The sequence below is a fragment of the Hemiscyllium ocellatum genome, chromosome 12, assembly GCF_020745735.1.
Source record: "Hemiscyllium ocellatum isolate sHemOce1 chromosome 12, sHemOce1.pat.X.cur, whole genome shotgun sequence".
Classification (NCBI taxonomy): domain Eukaryota; kingdom Metazoa; phylum Chordata; class Chondrichthyes; order Orectolobiformes; family Hemiscylliidae; genus Hemiscyllium; species Hemiscyllium ocellatum.
Window position 1 is genome coordinate 51,835,733 of NC_083412.1, and position 14,272 is coordinate 51,850,004.

Here is a 14,272-nt window from a genome sequence, read left to right on the forward strand (position 1 = left end):
AGCTGGTGCTTGATGTGAAAGATACATTTTTCTCAATTTTATTTTCACTGTCATCTTTTATCTCTCCATGAAATGTCTTCAGCTCTGTTTCATACATATTTAAACCCTTGGGGCATTAACCTTATGAATGTGAATTGTGAATCTTTCTCAGTACAACAGTAATGAGTTCCACAATGTTGTCAACTTGTAATTCTTTTATTGAATGGTTGTTTCAACACATACACACAGAGAATGTGACTACATTTATGCCAATTATTGTGCATTATTTCTTCAATACAAAGATTACCTTTGCATCCATTTCTACTATGTTCATGCAGAAAATGAACTAATATAATGCAATATCATATGGCTTGGCTGAACTAAACTGTATTGGATTGCTCACCAATAGGCATTTGCTATATGAAAATTCAGACTACCAGTTGATGTGCTCATTACATCTATTCTTCCCTCTAACACCCAGCAAAAGTAATTATTGCCATCTTAAACTTACATTGAAATATGTCACCTGGCTCTAAAAGCACTGAAAGTACTCAGAAAACTTGGATCTCCACTTTCTATACAATAGTCAGGATGAAAATCAGCAATATGCAGTAAATAGAACTTAATATCAGCGATATACTGTTAAATCAATGGATTCAACCAGCAGAAGAAAAGACCGACAGCAACGAGATAAAGTGGCATCTGTTAACAAGAATCAACACTAATTGCTCATTATTGCACTAACATAAAATTAATTTTTAAAAGATGTGAAAACAATAGAATAAATAATTCTGGTATATATCTAATCTTAGGTAAATCTTTCCTAGCACACTATTTCAAATATTAATAAACTGGAGAGGGTTCAGAAAAGATTTGTCAGGAAGTTGCCAGGAATGGAGCATTTGAGATATAAAAAGTAGACTGAAAAGGGTGGGACTTCTTTCACTAGAGTGCAGGAGATTGAAGGATGAGTTTGAGGTTTATAAAATCATGAAGGGCACAGATAAGGTGAATGACAAGGAATTTATTTTCCCCTAGGATGGGGGAATTCAAAACTAGAGGGCATATTTTTAAGATGACAGGAGAGTGATTTAAAAAGGGCGTGAGGTCAACTTTTTTTTTAAAAAGTGTGGTTCGTGTGTGGAATGAACTGCCAGAGAAAGTGGCTGAAGCAGGTACAGTTCCAACGCTTAAAAGACTTTTGGATAAGTTCATAAATTGGAAAGGTAAGGAGGCATAAGGGCCAAACACAGGGAGGTGGGACTAGTTTAGTTTGGTAACATGATGGGTGTGGATCAGATAGAAGGTTTTTTTTCCATGCTGTATAACTCTAGGACACCTGTTGTACAGTTTTAAATGAAAGAGCAACATAAATTATATCATGCACAATTCCTTATATATTCATAACAATAAAATAATGTTGCAAAAGTCTCTGAAAAACTAAACAAAAAAGTTCCAGGGTATGGCACTTTTTATATATTAATAGCATTTCAATATTTGTGTAGAGAGTATAAAAATGCACTTAATAAACCGCAATTTCATTGGAGGATCATTCTGAGCTTCAGGAATCAATTGCATGACTGACCATTTTCAATTTGCAACTTGATTTCTTCTTTTCGTAGGGAAAATGTATCGATCAATGTGAAGAGCTCAGCAGCTGTGACTGGGAAAGGGTAACGCTCTTTGTCCATACCGTACTTGTCAATAAGGACCATATTGAAGCTCGATTGTGAAATCCGAAGCAGCAATCTACCAACCAACAACAAAATACATGATGGGAAGAATTTGAATGAGAACATTGACTCACCAGGATTAACATCAGCATGTCTTAAAACAAAAACAAAACAGGAGTGCTCAGCAGGTTTGGCATGAGACTTAGCCATAAAAACGGCTAAACCCTGAATAATTAACTTTAGACCTGACGTATCATCTTCCCTGAGTATGTGACTCTACCATTTTTAAAATAATTTCATCCCATGCCAAAAATATATTTTTGTTGCATTAAGACTGCACTGAGTATGGGAACTTTTAAAGGCAATGCAGAATTTCTGGAGTTCCCTAGTCCCCTTAGCACGATAAAAATTCGCTTCAGAATACTATTATGCAGTTGCTATTTTGAGGAAGACAGGAATTAGCTTTAGATGGCACAGTCATGAGCATCAACACCAGAGATGGAATCAATGCCAGACAATCAGGCTAATAGCACAGATAGTGAAGGGGTCCAAAGAGCTTATGAAGAGGTCGTGTTAATTATTGTCACCTGATGGCACATCTTCAGATACGCTCCCAAGAGAAAATATCTAGTGAAAATATCTAAAAAGAGAAAAGCAATGATAGACCCTTGGGGTCTGCAGAGTAACATTATAGAGGCAGGAAAGAAGCATTTTCTGGAGTTAGGCTGGCTATGACAGGTTAGAGGGGGAGCGCAGAAGCTAGCTAAGGCAGTAACATTCAGCAGGATAATGAAGGGAGGCTGACAGGAGGGTGGTGTAGTTAATGCTTTCAAAGGTTGCAAAGAGATCAAACAGAATGAGTGGTAGGGATAATACTCTATGGTCACACGCACACAGGTTGTTATCTGAGACTGATTAGAATCTTTTAATTGTGGCTTATTTTTCTCTTTATTGTGTTTAATAAAAGAAATCAAAATTCCAGTCAATCCCAATTACATTTTAAAGTCACTGTACCATTACAACAACAATATAGCCACGTAACTTTAGATTTTATCTACTATACATCTTAAGCTCAAGTGAATCTTGTGAATAATCATTATTTCAAATTAAACCAGATGGACCACCCGGCATTGATAAATGCACTGGGAAAGAAACGGCAGATATAGCCTCATCAACCCTACAAAGTCCTCCTTACTAACATCTGGGGGCGAATGTCAAACTTAGGAAAGCTGGCTCAAAGACTAGTCAAGCAATAAGTGATTCTGTGAGTATGACTATGTCCCAGATAACACTATCACATCCCTGTATATGTTCTGCCTCACTGGCAGGACAAACCCAGTAGAGGTGGCAGCACAGTGGTATACAGTCAGGAGGGAGTTGCCCTGGGAGTCCTCAACATTGACTCCAAATCCCATGAAGTCTTTTGGCTTCAGGTTAAACATGGGAAGGAAACCTTCTGCTGATTACAATATACCGTCCACCCTCAGCTGATGAATTAGTTACAACACTTGGAGGAAACACTGAGGGTGGCACGGGTGCAAAATGTACTCTGGGTGGGAGACTTTCATGTCCACTATCAACAGTGGCTCAGCCGTAGTACTACTGATTGAGCTGGTCAGATCCTAAAGGGCATAGGTGCTGGACTGAGTCTGCAACAAGTGGTGAGGAAACCCACAGGAGGGAAAAACATCCATCCATCATCCTTATCAAATCTGCCAGCTGCAGATGCATCTGCCCATGATAGTATCAGTAAGATTGATGCACTTTTATGACAAAGTCCCATCTCCACACTGAGAATACCCTCTATTGTGTTCTGTGGCACCATCACCCATGCTAAATGGGAGAGACTTCAAGGAGATCTAGCAACTCAAGACTGGGCATCCATGAGGCACTGGGGGATCAACCCTGATTTAATGGGGAGTGCAAGGAGCATCATCAGGCATACCTAAAAATGGACTAATAACCTGGTGAAGCTACCAAACAGGACTACTTGTGTGACAAACAGCATAAGCAGCAAGTCATAGAGAGATGCTAAGTAATCCCACAACCAATGGATCAGATCTAAGCTCTGTAGTCTTGCCACATCCCGTCATGAATAGTAGTGGACAATGAAACAACTCACTTGAAGAGCAGGCTCCTCAAGAATCCCCATCCTCAATGAAGGAAGAGTCTAGCACATCCATGCAAAAGATAAGGCTGAAGCATTTGTAGCAATCCTCAGCCAGAACTGCCAAGAGGATGATCCATCTCAGCCTCCTCCAGTGGTCCCCAGCATTTGATACCAGTCTTCAGTCAATTCAATTCACTCCACATGATATTGCCATCCTTACCTGGGATGCCCCACATGTGACTCCAGATCCACAGTAACGTGGTTAATCCTGAACTGCTCTCTGAGCAATTCATGATGGGCAATGAATGCTGGCCTAGTCAATGACACACTCATCCCATCAATGATTTTTTTTAAATTAAGAAACAGTTGGAGACACCGGATACTGCAAAGGCTCTGTATCCTGACAACAGCACTGAAGCCTTGTGCTCCAGAACTTGGCACAGCGCTAATAAAGTTGTTCCAGTACAGTTACAGCACTGGCATCTACCCAACAATGTGGAAAATTGCCCAGGTATATCCTATATACAAAATCCAGGACAAATTCAAACCGGCAATTACGACCTACCAGTCTACACTCGATCTTCAGTAAAGTGATGGAAGGTGTTATAAACAATGCTATCAAGAGGCACCTGTTCAGCAATAACCTGCTCAGTGACTCCCAGTTTGGGATCCGCCAGGGCCACTCAGCTCTTGACCTCATTACAGCCTTGGTTCAAACATGGACAAAAGAGCCAAATTCCAGAGGTTGGGTGAGAGTGACAGCTCCGGACATCAAGGCTGCATTCGATAGAGTCTGGCATCAAGGAGCCCTGGCAAAACTGGAATCAATTGGTATCAGGGAGCAAAGACTCCACTGGTTGGAGTCAGAACTGACACAAAGGAAGATGGTCGGGGTTGTTGGAGGTCAGTCACTTCAGCTCCAGGACCCCTCTTCAGGAGTTGTTCAGTAGTATCCTAGGCCCAACCACCTTCAGTTGCTTCGTCAATGACCTTCCTTTCATCATAAGGTTAGAAGTGGGGATGTTCAGCACTACTCATGACTCCTCAGAAGAAGTCTATCTTCAAATGCAACAAGATCTGGATAATAGCCAAGTTTGTGCTGAAAGTGGCAAGTAACATTTGCGCCACACAAATACCAGGCATTGGCCATCTCTAAAAAGAGACAATCCAACCACTTGATGTTCAATGGTGTTACCATCACTGAATCTCCCACCATCTACAACCTGTGGATTATCATTGACCAGAAACTCAATTGGAATTGCCACATAAACATAATGGTTTGCAAGAGCAGGTCAGAGGCTTGGAATACTATACAACTAAATCAACACCTGACTCCCCAAAGCCTGTTCACCATCTATAAAGCACAAGTCAGGAGTGTGATGGAATACTACCCCACTTTTCTGGATGGGTGCAACTCCAACAACACTCAAGAAGCTTGACACCATCCAGGACAAAGCAACCTGCTTGATGGAAGTACACCCACAAGCATCCAGTCCCTCCAGCACTGATGCTCAGTAGCAGTAGAGTATAATTTACAAAATGTGCTGCAGAAATTCACCAAAGATCCTTAGACAGCACCTTCCAAACTCATTAACACTTCTATCTTGAAGGACAAGGACAGCAGATGCATGGGAACACCACTTCCTCCAAGTTGCTTTCGAAGCCACCCACAATCCTGATTTGGAGATATCTTGCCATTCCTTCACTGTCACTGGGTCAAAATCCTGGAATTCCCTCCCAAAGGACATTGTGGTTCCACTCACAGCACATGGACTGCATGGGTCAAGAAGACAGCTCACACCATCTTCTCAAGGGCAACTAAGGACAGGAAATAAATGCTGGCTCAACCAGCAATGGCCATCTCTCATGAGTGAATGGAAAAAAATCAGAACAAAAGGGATCCAGCAGTGGTCCTTATGGTAATTCATTGCCAATGGGACTCCAGAAGAACAGGCATCTGGAAATAAATGAAGACAGATCAGTGGAAGTGGTCACCTCACTTAATAAGGCCATAGGAGCAGCTGATCGTGCATGGAGGTTAATTCCTGGAGGGATAGTGTAGTGGAGTGGGATTGTTGTCATCAATTTATCTGGAGACTTTTTTGGATTGTTCTTGGTATGTTGCAGTTGGTTCTGACCTCCACATTGTAGAAGGCAAGAAGGAATAAGAGCCAGTGAGGTGGCTTGCTTAGAGAACGTTTACTAGAGTGTACTTTGTGCAGCTCCTAGAAACCAGCTAGCAGCAGCATGGGAGCACACATTCCCCTGACTCTTAGATAGTGGATGTTTGAAGACAAGAGGGGAAAAGAGGAAAGAAACTTGCATGTCCTGTAAGAGTGTGCATACCTTTAAATTTAGTAACAAATGTGAAACAAATTTTATTAACAGTAAATAACAGCATTACATTTATATATTACTGGCCCAAGGAAAAAAGCATGGTATTTTTCATAATATTTCATACCTTAATTTTTAAGCATCGAATCACACTGTTTAAATTGTGTAACTTAAGCTTACTTCAGAGTCAGCAACTATTTTAATTTTGGCACATAACTTAATTCATGAAATTCAGAAGCAAGGAGCAATTGTGTCTTACCTCAGCTGTAAAACAAGTGGCGGTGACAAGAACCTTTCTCTTATTCTCCCTATTAGCACGGGGTAAACACCAACTAGTTCTATAACTGTCACATGCCTCAAGTCAAAGCCACATATGGCTTGCTGCAAAGAATTACATGAAACATGTTACAATAGATAAAATTCAAATCCATATCCTAATTCTAAAACCTTTATGCTGTCAAATTATTTTTCCATGAGAGCAAATGCACACCATCTTCATAGAACAACACAGGGAGACAAGGTAAATGCAGACTTGTCAGCTTCACCCATACCATTAGACCAAGTATATTTGGATATTAAGTTTATTTGGATTCAAATGAGAGGTGGATTGAAGGTTTCTTCGATGGGACTTGAATTGCTTGCGATTGATTACTGGACAGCTTTATTAGAAAATAAGAGGAACAATGTTTTTCAAAGTGAATGTCTGTTTTCAGTTGATGAGTAAAGACTGGGGTTTCTCCTTGAAGGATTCAACCTCACCCCTTGCCTGAGGTGCAGTGACCCTCAGGTTAAACTACCACCAGTCTGCGTGTGTGTTTCTTTCTCTCTCTCTCTCAAACAAGAGAGCAGCCCTCTGGGAATATGGCAAATTTACCTTTACTTGTGGAATAATATTGCCAGGAGGCTTGATCAATGGTTGTTCTAACATCAACAGTTGGTCCAGGGCAGCTAAATTGATTCATGTAACTTGACCACACTAAACCTGCTGCCACCCTGGGATTTGGAATCTTAAATTGCCTTCTAAATAGACCTGTCAGATTGTAGCTGGAGTGCTCTTTATTTATGTCAGTTGGGCTCCAATGGTATCAACGGCAATTTTAACAAGAGATCTGCACGGAGAAGCTCTCAAACCAAGACGTCAACAGAAGGAAGGGCGAGAAGAAGCACAAAAAGATAAGTGTATTTTTTTCCTTTTAGTTTATCTATGGACAAGGGGCAACAGGTTCTGTCGGCCCTGTAAGGAAACTTTGGGACACTCCTAGAGCCCACCAGGTAAAGTTTCCTATGCTTTACAAGGATGACATCCAGTCAATTTGCCATTAAGCGTGTCCTCCACCCATGTGACCCCTAAACCAGAGTGAAACCTCCTGGCACAAATCTCCTAATAATACTGTACATGTACCTGCACACATGAACTGCAGCAGTTCAGGACGGTGACTCAACAATATCTTCTCAAATGTATTTATGGATGGTCAATAATTTCTGGTCTTGCCAGTGATGCCTACATCCCACAAATGAATTGAAAAAAAACAAGAATGTGTGTTTCCAAATCCAACACTACAATAAAGCAAATGTACCCCTAGAATGGGGAAATAATTTCCATGAATGCCAGTTCAGAAGATTCCCTTTTTCTCTTTAACCCTATAACATAAAATTTACACGAAGGAGTGCCTCACTTGCCTGGAAGGTCTTGTAGAGTATACATACCCCAACTAGCTCCATCTCTGCCTGAGCTTTCAATTGTGTACCTCTCTGTAAATGCCATTACATCAGTATTAAAGAGGGCATTTTTCTTCACTTTTGGTCAAAACAAAGCAAAATGAGAAAAGATTTATATCTGAATTGTTAAGTATTGCAATTATTTTGTTTCTAATGTTTGATTGTAACATATGTTTCTGACAATTAAATTTAGGGAATTATCATAATCTATTTCCCTATCACTTCACCATATAATTTGCTTCCTGCGTATTTGTCCTCTAATTCTGCCTACGCAACCTAAAACAATAGGCAGACTGTATTCCACTATGAGCTAGCTATTTTTTGATAATAAATCTCTTCTATTTTATTTGTTTTACAGCAAACCTTTAAAGCGTTTTTCTAGTCCTCTGAAATAGCTACTACTCATTAGCTGGTATAGTACAACCATAATTAGCAAAAACAGGTAAAGCCTGCAAGATCAGACTTAAACTGAAATTTATTTTCAGTAAGTGGAATTATCTGTGATGACCGACAATGGTATTCTTTTCCTTTCCTGACCTCATAACTTACTGCTCTAGAAATGACAAATTCATTAACAGATCATGCTGACAAAATACATCCCATGCATTCCTTTTCTGGTTCAAATTAGAGATGTATTGCAACTCGACTTTTGCTTTACCTTCAGACCATCATTATTTATATGTCTAATGTTATTACTATGTAGCCAAGAACAAGAAAAGGACATTTGGACCACGATGCCCTTTCCAAACCAAGTGAAACTATAATTTTTCTATCTCCAGACTAAACCTCACCGCTCCCCACCAACCGCCCTCCCCCCCCATCCTCCTCCCCCCCTCTCCCCCCCCCACCCCCGCCTCCTTCCCCAAGAACCCATTGCCACCTACTTTAAGGAACTCTAATTTCATTGCAATATGTTGACAGATAGTAATCCAGCTTCTTTTCACCTTGGAGTCTATTCCACATTTCCACCTTCCTGGAGGGACGAAGATGTTCTTTTCTCAACTCTGTTTCTTTGACATCATTTAAGTTCTAAATTCATTTCTCACATTTCATTACTTTAAAGATCTGCCTCATATATCCTCTCACCATTTTCTTTTCTCCAGTGAGGTCAGTCACATGATTCTTCAATGTTTAATTCTCTTCACTAAGCCCTCTACAATAAATCCATCTCCTATTTATAGCCAGGTCCCAAGACAGCACACCATTTTCTACACTGTGCCTGCTCACATTTATTGTTTCTTTCTATCCTTCTTCAGCATATATTTGTTCATCCTTAATGGCAATTCTCCCATATTGCTTTACACAGGATCATTTATGGTAAAAGAACATAGGCAATAATTATTGTCACTTGGATTTCACACTTCAAAAGTGCAATCACCATGAAAAGCTAGAATTCTGTTGATTTCAGGCACAAGAGTTAATAACAGAAAACTTATTGATTATCTGCATCCTGAGACTAATGCTTTCTGATGCTCTCTGAATGCGTTTGTAAATTTAATATTGCCATCAGAATTTATTGTCAGTGAATGTTTACTGAACTCAACTATTCCTTCCAGCTCTGTGGTTATACGCAAAGTTGACAAAAATGCAGAGACTTGGTAAGCACTGTTTGAAAACAGATTTACTTTATCTTCTCAATGCAATTAATCAATTTCATAAGAACAACATTGCAACATGATGGGAGAATGAGAATAGTAGTTAGTAAAAAAAAATCTTAGTTTGTAGACCAAAAAAGTTGCATTTACACTTATTTAGATATATTGATGAGGGATTTTTAAACAATTCCATTGATAAAATCAGCATCAATGTTCTAAATTTAGATTAGATTAGATTACTTACAGTGTGGAAACAGGCCCTTCGGCCCAACAAGTCCACACCGATCCGCCGAAGCGCAACCCACCCACACCCCCCACATCCACCCCTTACCTAACACTACGGGCAATTTAGCATGGCCAATTCACCTGATCCGCACATCTTTGGACTGTGTTAATGATGGATAACATCCAGAGGAGCCTTGCAATAATATAGCAACTGATATTGTCTTCAAATAATGGGACAATGATCCAGGATGACTATTATCTAGACAGTGAGCTCCTGATATCAATCTGTGGAGTGGAGTCGACAGCTACATTCAAAATGCTCAAAGATTAGTTACACAATAGTAGCTAGAAACCCTATTATGGCACATGGAGGTGGATAAAGAGGGAGAAACTGTTCTCTGCCCTGTGACAGATTTTTGACAATTATCACAGCAAAATGCCATGATTTTTCATTTGGGTAAGGCTAGGAGGCCAACCTGAATCTACCTCAATTAGAAAGGGGATTGAACACCCAACTGATGGCACTATTTGATCCACATGCCAACCATCTGGCCGACCAAGCTAAATGGTCCCCCAATAACCTGAGAACGATATATAAACTGAATCAAAAAAACTTCACCCAATCAGACTGTGTTGTGTCGTTATGTGTTGCCATAGTCTTACCAGATCACAGGGGCTGGTCACATTTTCAGAGAAGCGACTAGTGGTGATTTTAACTTGAGGACCATCAGACCTCAGGGCAAGGGAAGATGGTGAGAAGGAGAGTCCTTCATGATAATCTCAAACCAGTGATGGAAATGGAACCCACGCTGGTGGCTTCACACTGCCCTGTAACCCAACAATCCAGGCAACTGAGCTAAACCAATTCCCTCAACCAGATTACTGTGAGATATTCTTTAGGAGTCTATTACTGGTTTTCAGGGAACATTACCTGAATTATTCCAAGCTGGAATCTGTAGTAGTGGTTGGCACCAGACGGAGTCGATATGATCAGCAAACGACGCTTTTCATAGAACTGATCCAGAAGTGCTGTTGCTGTAGTAACACCCACATTAATGTGCATAGCTGAAATATTAAGGAGAACAAAGTGCACAGTTTATAGGTGAACAAAAAGAATCCCACCTCTCATTGTTGCCAGAATTGGTGCACTGGAATCTTAGAAAGCGTACTTTATAGAACAAATATCAATTATTTGTTAACAAAAGTTGGATTTTACATGTTGCAACATTCCCCTAACCTCTGGCTAAACATTCTGTAGTGTGAAGCCCACCCATGTTCCCGAAGGGGTCCTGCAATAATTTAACACAAGGAGAAGCATTACTCACTTTAGCAATGAGTGCAGGCAGTTCCACTATACTGAGGAATCCAAGTAAGTCTGGGGTCAAAGGTCTCAGCAAGAGCAATGTGGAGCCAGGTTCAAAAGGCCAGGAAAAGGTTTAAAGAATAACATGATATTCCAACACATCCAATGGGTTCACAAGTCTGCACAGGAGAACCATTATTGCCAAACACCAATTCACCCAGTAAAGCTTGTGGTTTCTCCACAAGCACAGGACACTACCACTGATAAAGTACCAGTAGCAACAGAGTGAGGCGCTTGAGTGGCTCTAAATAGACCAAAGGATGGGGACATGGCACTGCCTATGCTCTCACTCCTATAAAATGTCAGCCAAGGTGAGTCAACAGCAGTGGATCTACAGATCTCAAATAAGACCTACGCTCAAACCTGCTGGAGGGAGAACAGAAAATCCATTCCAGAGATAGATAATGTTTTCTGTTGGACTGTCTCTAATATTCCCTGTTGCATTCTCTGTGGCTTCAAATTCTGTTCCTCCACTTGGCTTTATCAACACACTAACATAGATTCCTGCCCCATTTTAGATTCTGCTACAAAGCTGTTGAATATTCAGTGTATTGCAGCTTTCTCTTGCTCTCCATGGCCACTGGTTCCGCTGTGCTCCATTATCCTTTACTTGTTTCAGCTGATTTGCTCCAGAGTTCCATCCCTCAACACTTCCACATGTGCACTTCACTCTCTTTCTTTAAAGCCTTCGTAAAGCCTCACTTTACTGATTGGATTTTCATCCCTCCTCTTCTTTGGCTCAGCATCCATACTTTTCTTTAGAACAAGCCTTTTTGAATAAGGATGTAATATTCGAGCTATAGGGAGAGGTTGAATAAGCTAGGGCTAATTTTTCTGGAGTGTCGGAGGCTGAAGGGTGACCTTATAAAAGTTTATAAAGTCATGAGGGGCATGGATAGGGTAAATAGACAAGGTCTTTTCCCTGGGGTGGGGGAGTCCAGAACTAGAGGGCATAGGTTTTGAGTGGGAGGGGAAAAATATAAAAGGGATCTAAGGGGCAACTTTTTCATGCAGAGGCTGGTGCATGTATGGAATGAGCTGCCAGAGGAAGTGGTAGAGGCTGGTATGATTAGAGCATTTAGAAGACATCTGGATGGGTATATGAATAAGAAGAATTTAGAGGCGTAATGGTCCAAGTGCTGGCAAATGAGACTCGATTAGGTTAGGATATCTGGTGGGCATGGACACATTGGGCCTAAGGGTTTGTTTCCGTGCTGTACATCTCTCTGACTCTATGACTCTATTTGCAATTCTCAGGCAGGAGATATCCTCAAGAGATTCTGAAGTTTTCTTCAATTGATTCTCATACATACTTCAATTGCTTTAAGACAAATCAGAGTAAAAAAATCATACAAGGATTTTAGCAAAGGAAAACTTGATTTATTCACAACCCATATTACAGTGCAATGTTGAGAGAATTTTGAAGTTAACATAGCACATTTGCTCAAAGTGTAAATCTGAAATCATGCTTAAAAACTTTTAAAGTGAATTTAATATCTTTGTAAGGTGATCTAAACAGTTAGACTTGTAATCCAAATAGAGAAATTTTCTCAGTTAGGAGAGCGCGAGAATGATTTACTTTAATGTGTGTAATACAAAATTATTTCAGACTTCTATAACATCCTGCAAAAACTGGGGCTTAAACACTACTTAGGCTGGCAGACCGACCAATTCCTTCCCTCTCTCTGATATGAACATTAGGACGATAACAGTTAAATGAATTTTCCGGAAGAAATTATTCAAATACATTTTCTTCAGCCACTTTTGAAATAACATGGGCATTAAAAACAGAGAAGGCAGCATAAGGGAGTTTTTAACAAAAAGAAATACAATTGCAAGATCTTTCTTATCTTGACATAGGTTATGACAATTTGCAGTCTGCACACGCTCAAAACACGGACTGCAACATCCAGAAAAAGCGAGACACAGAATGATAACTGCAGGCTAATCAACCGCAAACCCAGGCTTCTGAAAAAGTTTTCCAAATCCTTATAAACATAACTCAAGAATAATCGCTCAAAAGTAAAATTTCAATGTAAAATTTAATCCCATGCTGACCTAGTCAACACCAGCAAAAAATAAACGAGCAAATTATTTCATTTGCAAAATTTCATTGCACATAAATTGCCTGACATACAACCTATTGAAATACATTAGGGACATTTCAAATCCAATCCAAAGATTGTGAACTGACTTAGGATAGCCCAAGTCGCTAACTAAATATGAGTTATTTCATTTTTATTTTTGAGAAATTCGTACACTTATGTTTTGTTACCTGATAAAACATACTTTGAACAGTTGTGAGTTTCAGTACATGATTTTCCTATACCCGGAAGTGGTGAGAGTGGACAAGACACTTTCTTGCCAACTCTGTAATTAAGTGCAGGATGAGAAAGTGATTTTCACCATTTTCCAGCAATTAAGAATCTTTAGTGGTTTATTAATGATCGCTTAGAGTCAGAGGTCTACAGTATGGAAACAGGCCCTTTGGCTCAACTTGCCTATACCACCCAGTTTTCACAATATTTTTGAAAACACGGTTTTATTAAAAAATAGATTTTTTGATATTACAGCAAATACAAAACAATACAATTCAAAATAGTACAAAGACAGAACAAAAAAACTGCACTCGTAAAAATATATAAATCTATATAAAAAAACTAAATACGTAAGTAAATAAGTAATAACTAACAACTAACTAATAGATAATAATTATATGGCTCAACAAGACAAAACACTAGCTCGCGACCATGAAGAACATTAATTTACACATATTCATACATTCGCAGTTCCCCCTATCTGGATATTAGACACGTAAAACCCAATCATTACAGCTGTATAAAACCCATTATTAGTTTGGCAGACAGATCTGTGTCCAGGTATCCAAAAAGAGCACCATGTCTTAGACAATTTCTCAATTTTATGGTGCACCATACTTGTAAGAAAATTCTAAAGGGATAGGCTCCATAACTATCTTATGCCAACCCGACAAACCCAGAGGATTTTCAGACACCCAACCTAAGAGAATGTTCTTTCTCGCGCAAAAAGTAAGAATGTTGAAAACGTTTTCCTTATGCAAGTCTACAGGGAATAACCCAAGAAGAGGAGAAACCAGGTCCACCTCCACCTTTGTCTCCAAGATCCTCTCTATTTGCACCTACCACAGCACTCCAGTATGTTCAGAGCCTGCAGCAGGACCAGAGGCAATGAGTAAAAGTGCCTGTACCCACTTTGCACTTGGGACATGTTGAAGATATTCCTGATTTAAATTTTG

At 39.8% G+C, this 14,272-nt stretch overlaps 1 protein-coding gene across 3 annotated transcripts in view; it reads right to left on the reverse strand.

Moving 5' to 3' along the window:
• Positions 1-211: 211 nt before the first annotated feature.
• The window catches only part of srpx (sushi-repeat containing protein X-linked), a 74,132-nt gene continuing 60,071 nt past the window's right edge, over positions 212-14,272 (reverse strand). For all 3 annotated transcript variants that reach the window (XM_060833044.1, XM_060833042.1, XM_060833043.1), the window contains 3 exons: positions 10,567-10,700; positions 6,356-6,477; positions 212-1,728 (listed from right to left, as the gene is read on the reverse strand). In XM_060833044.1, the coding sequence (XP_060689027.1) occupies positions 1,548-1,728; positions 6,356-6,477; positions 10,567-10,700 (437 nt within the window). In that variant the 3' untranslated portion in view covers positions 212-1,547. The remainder of the gene's footprint in view (positions 1,729-6,355; positions 6,478-10,566; positions 10,701-14,272) is intronic.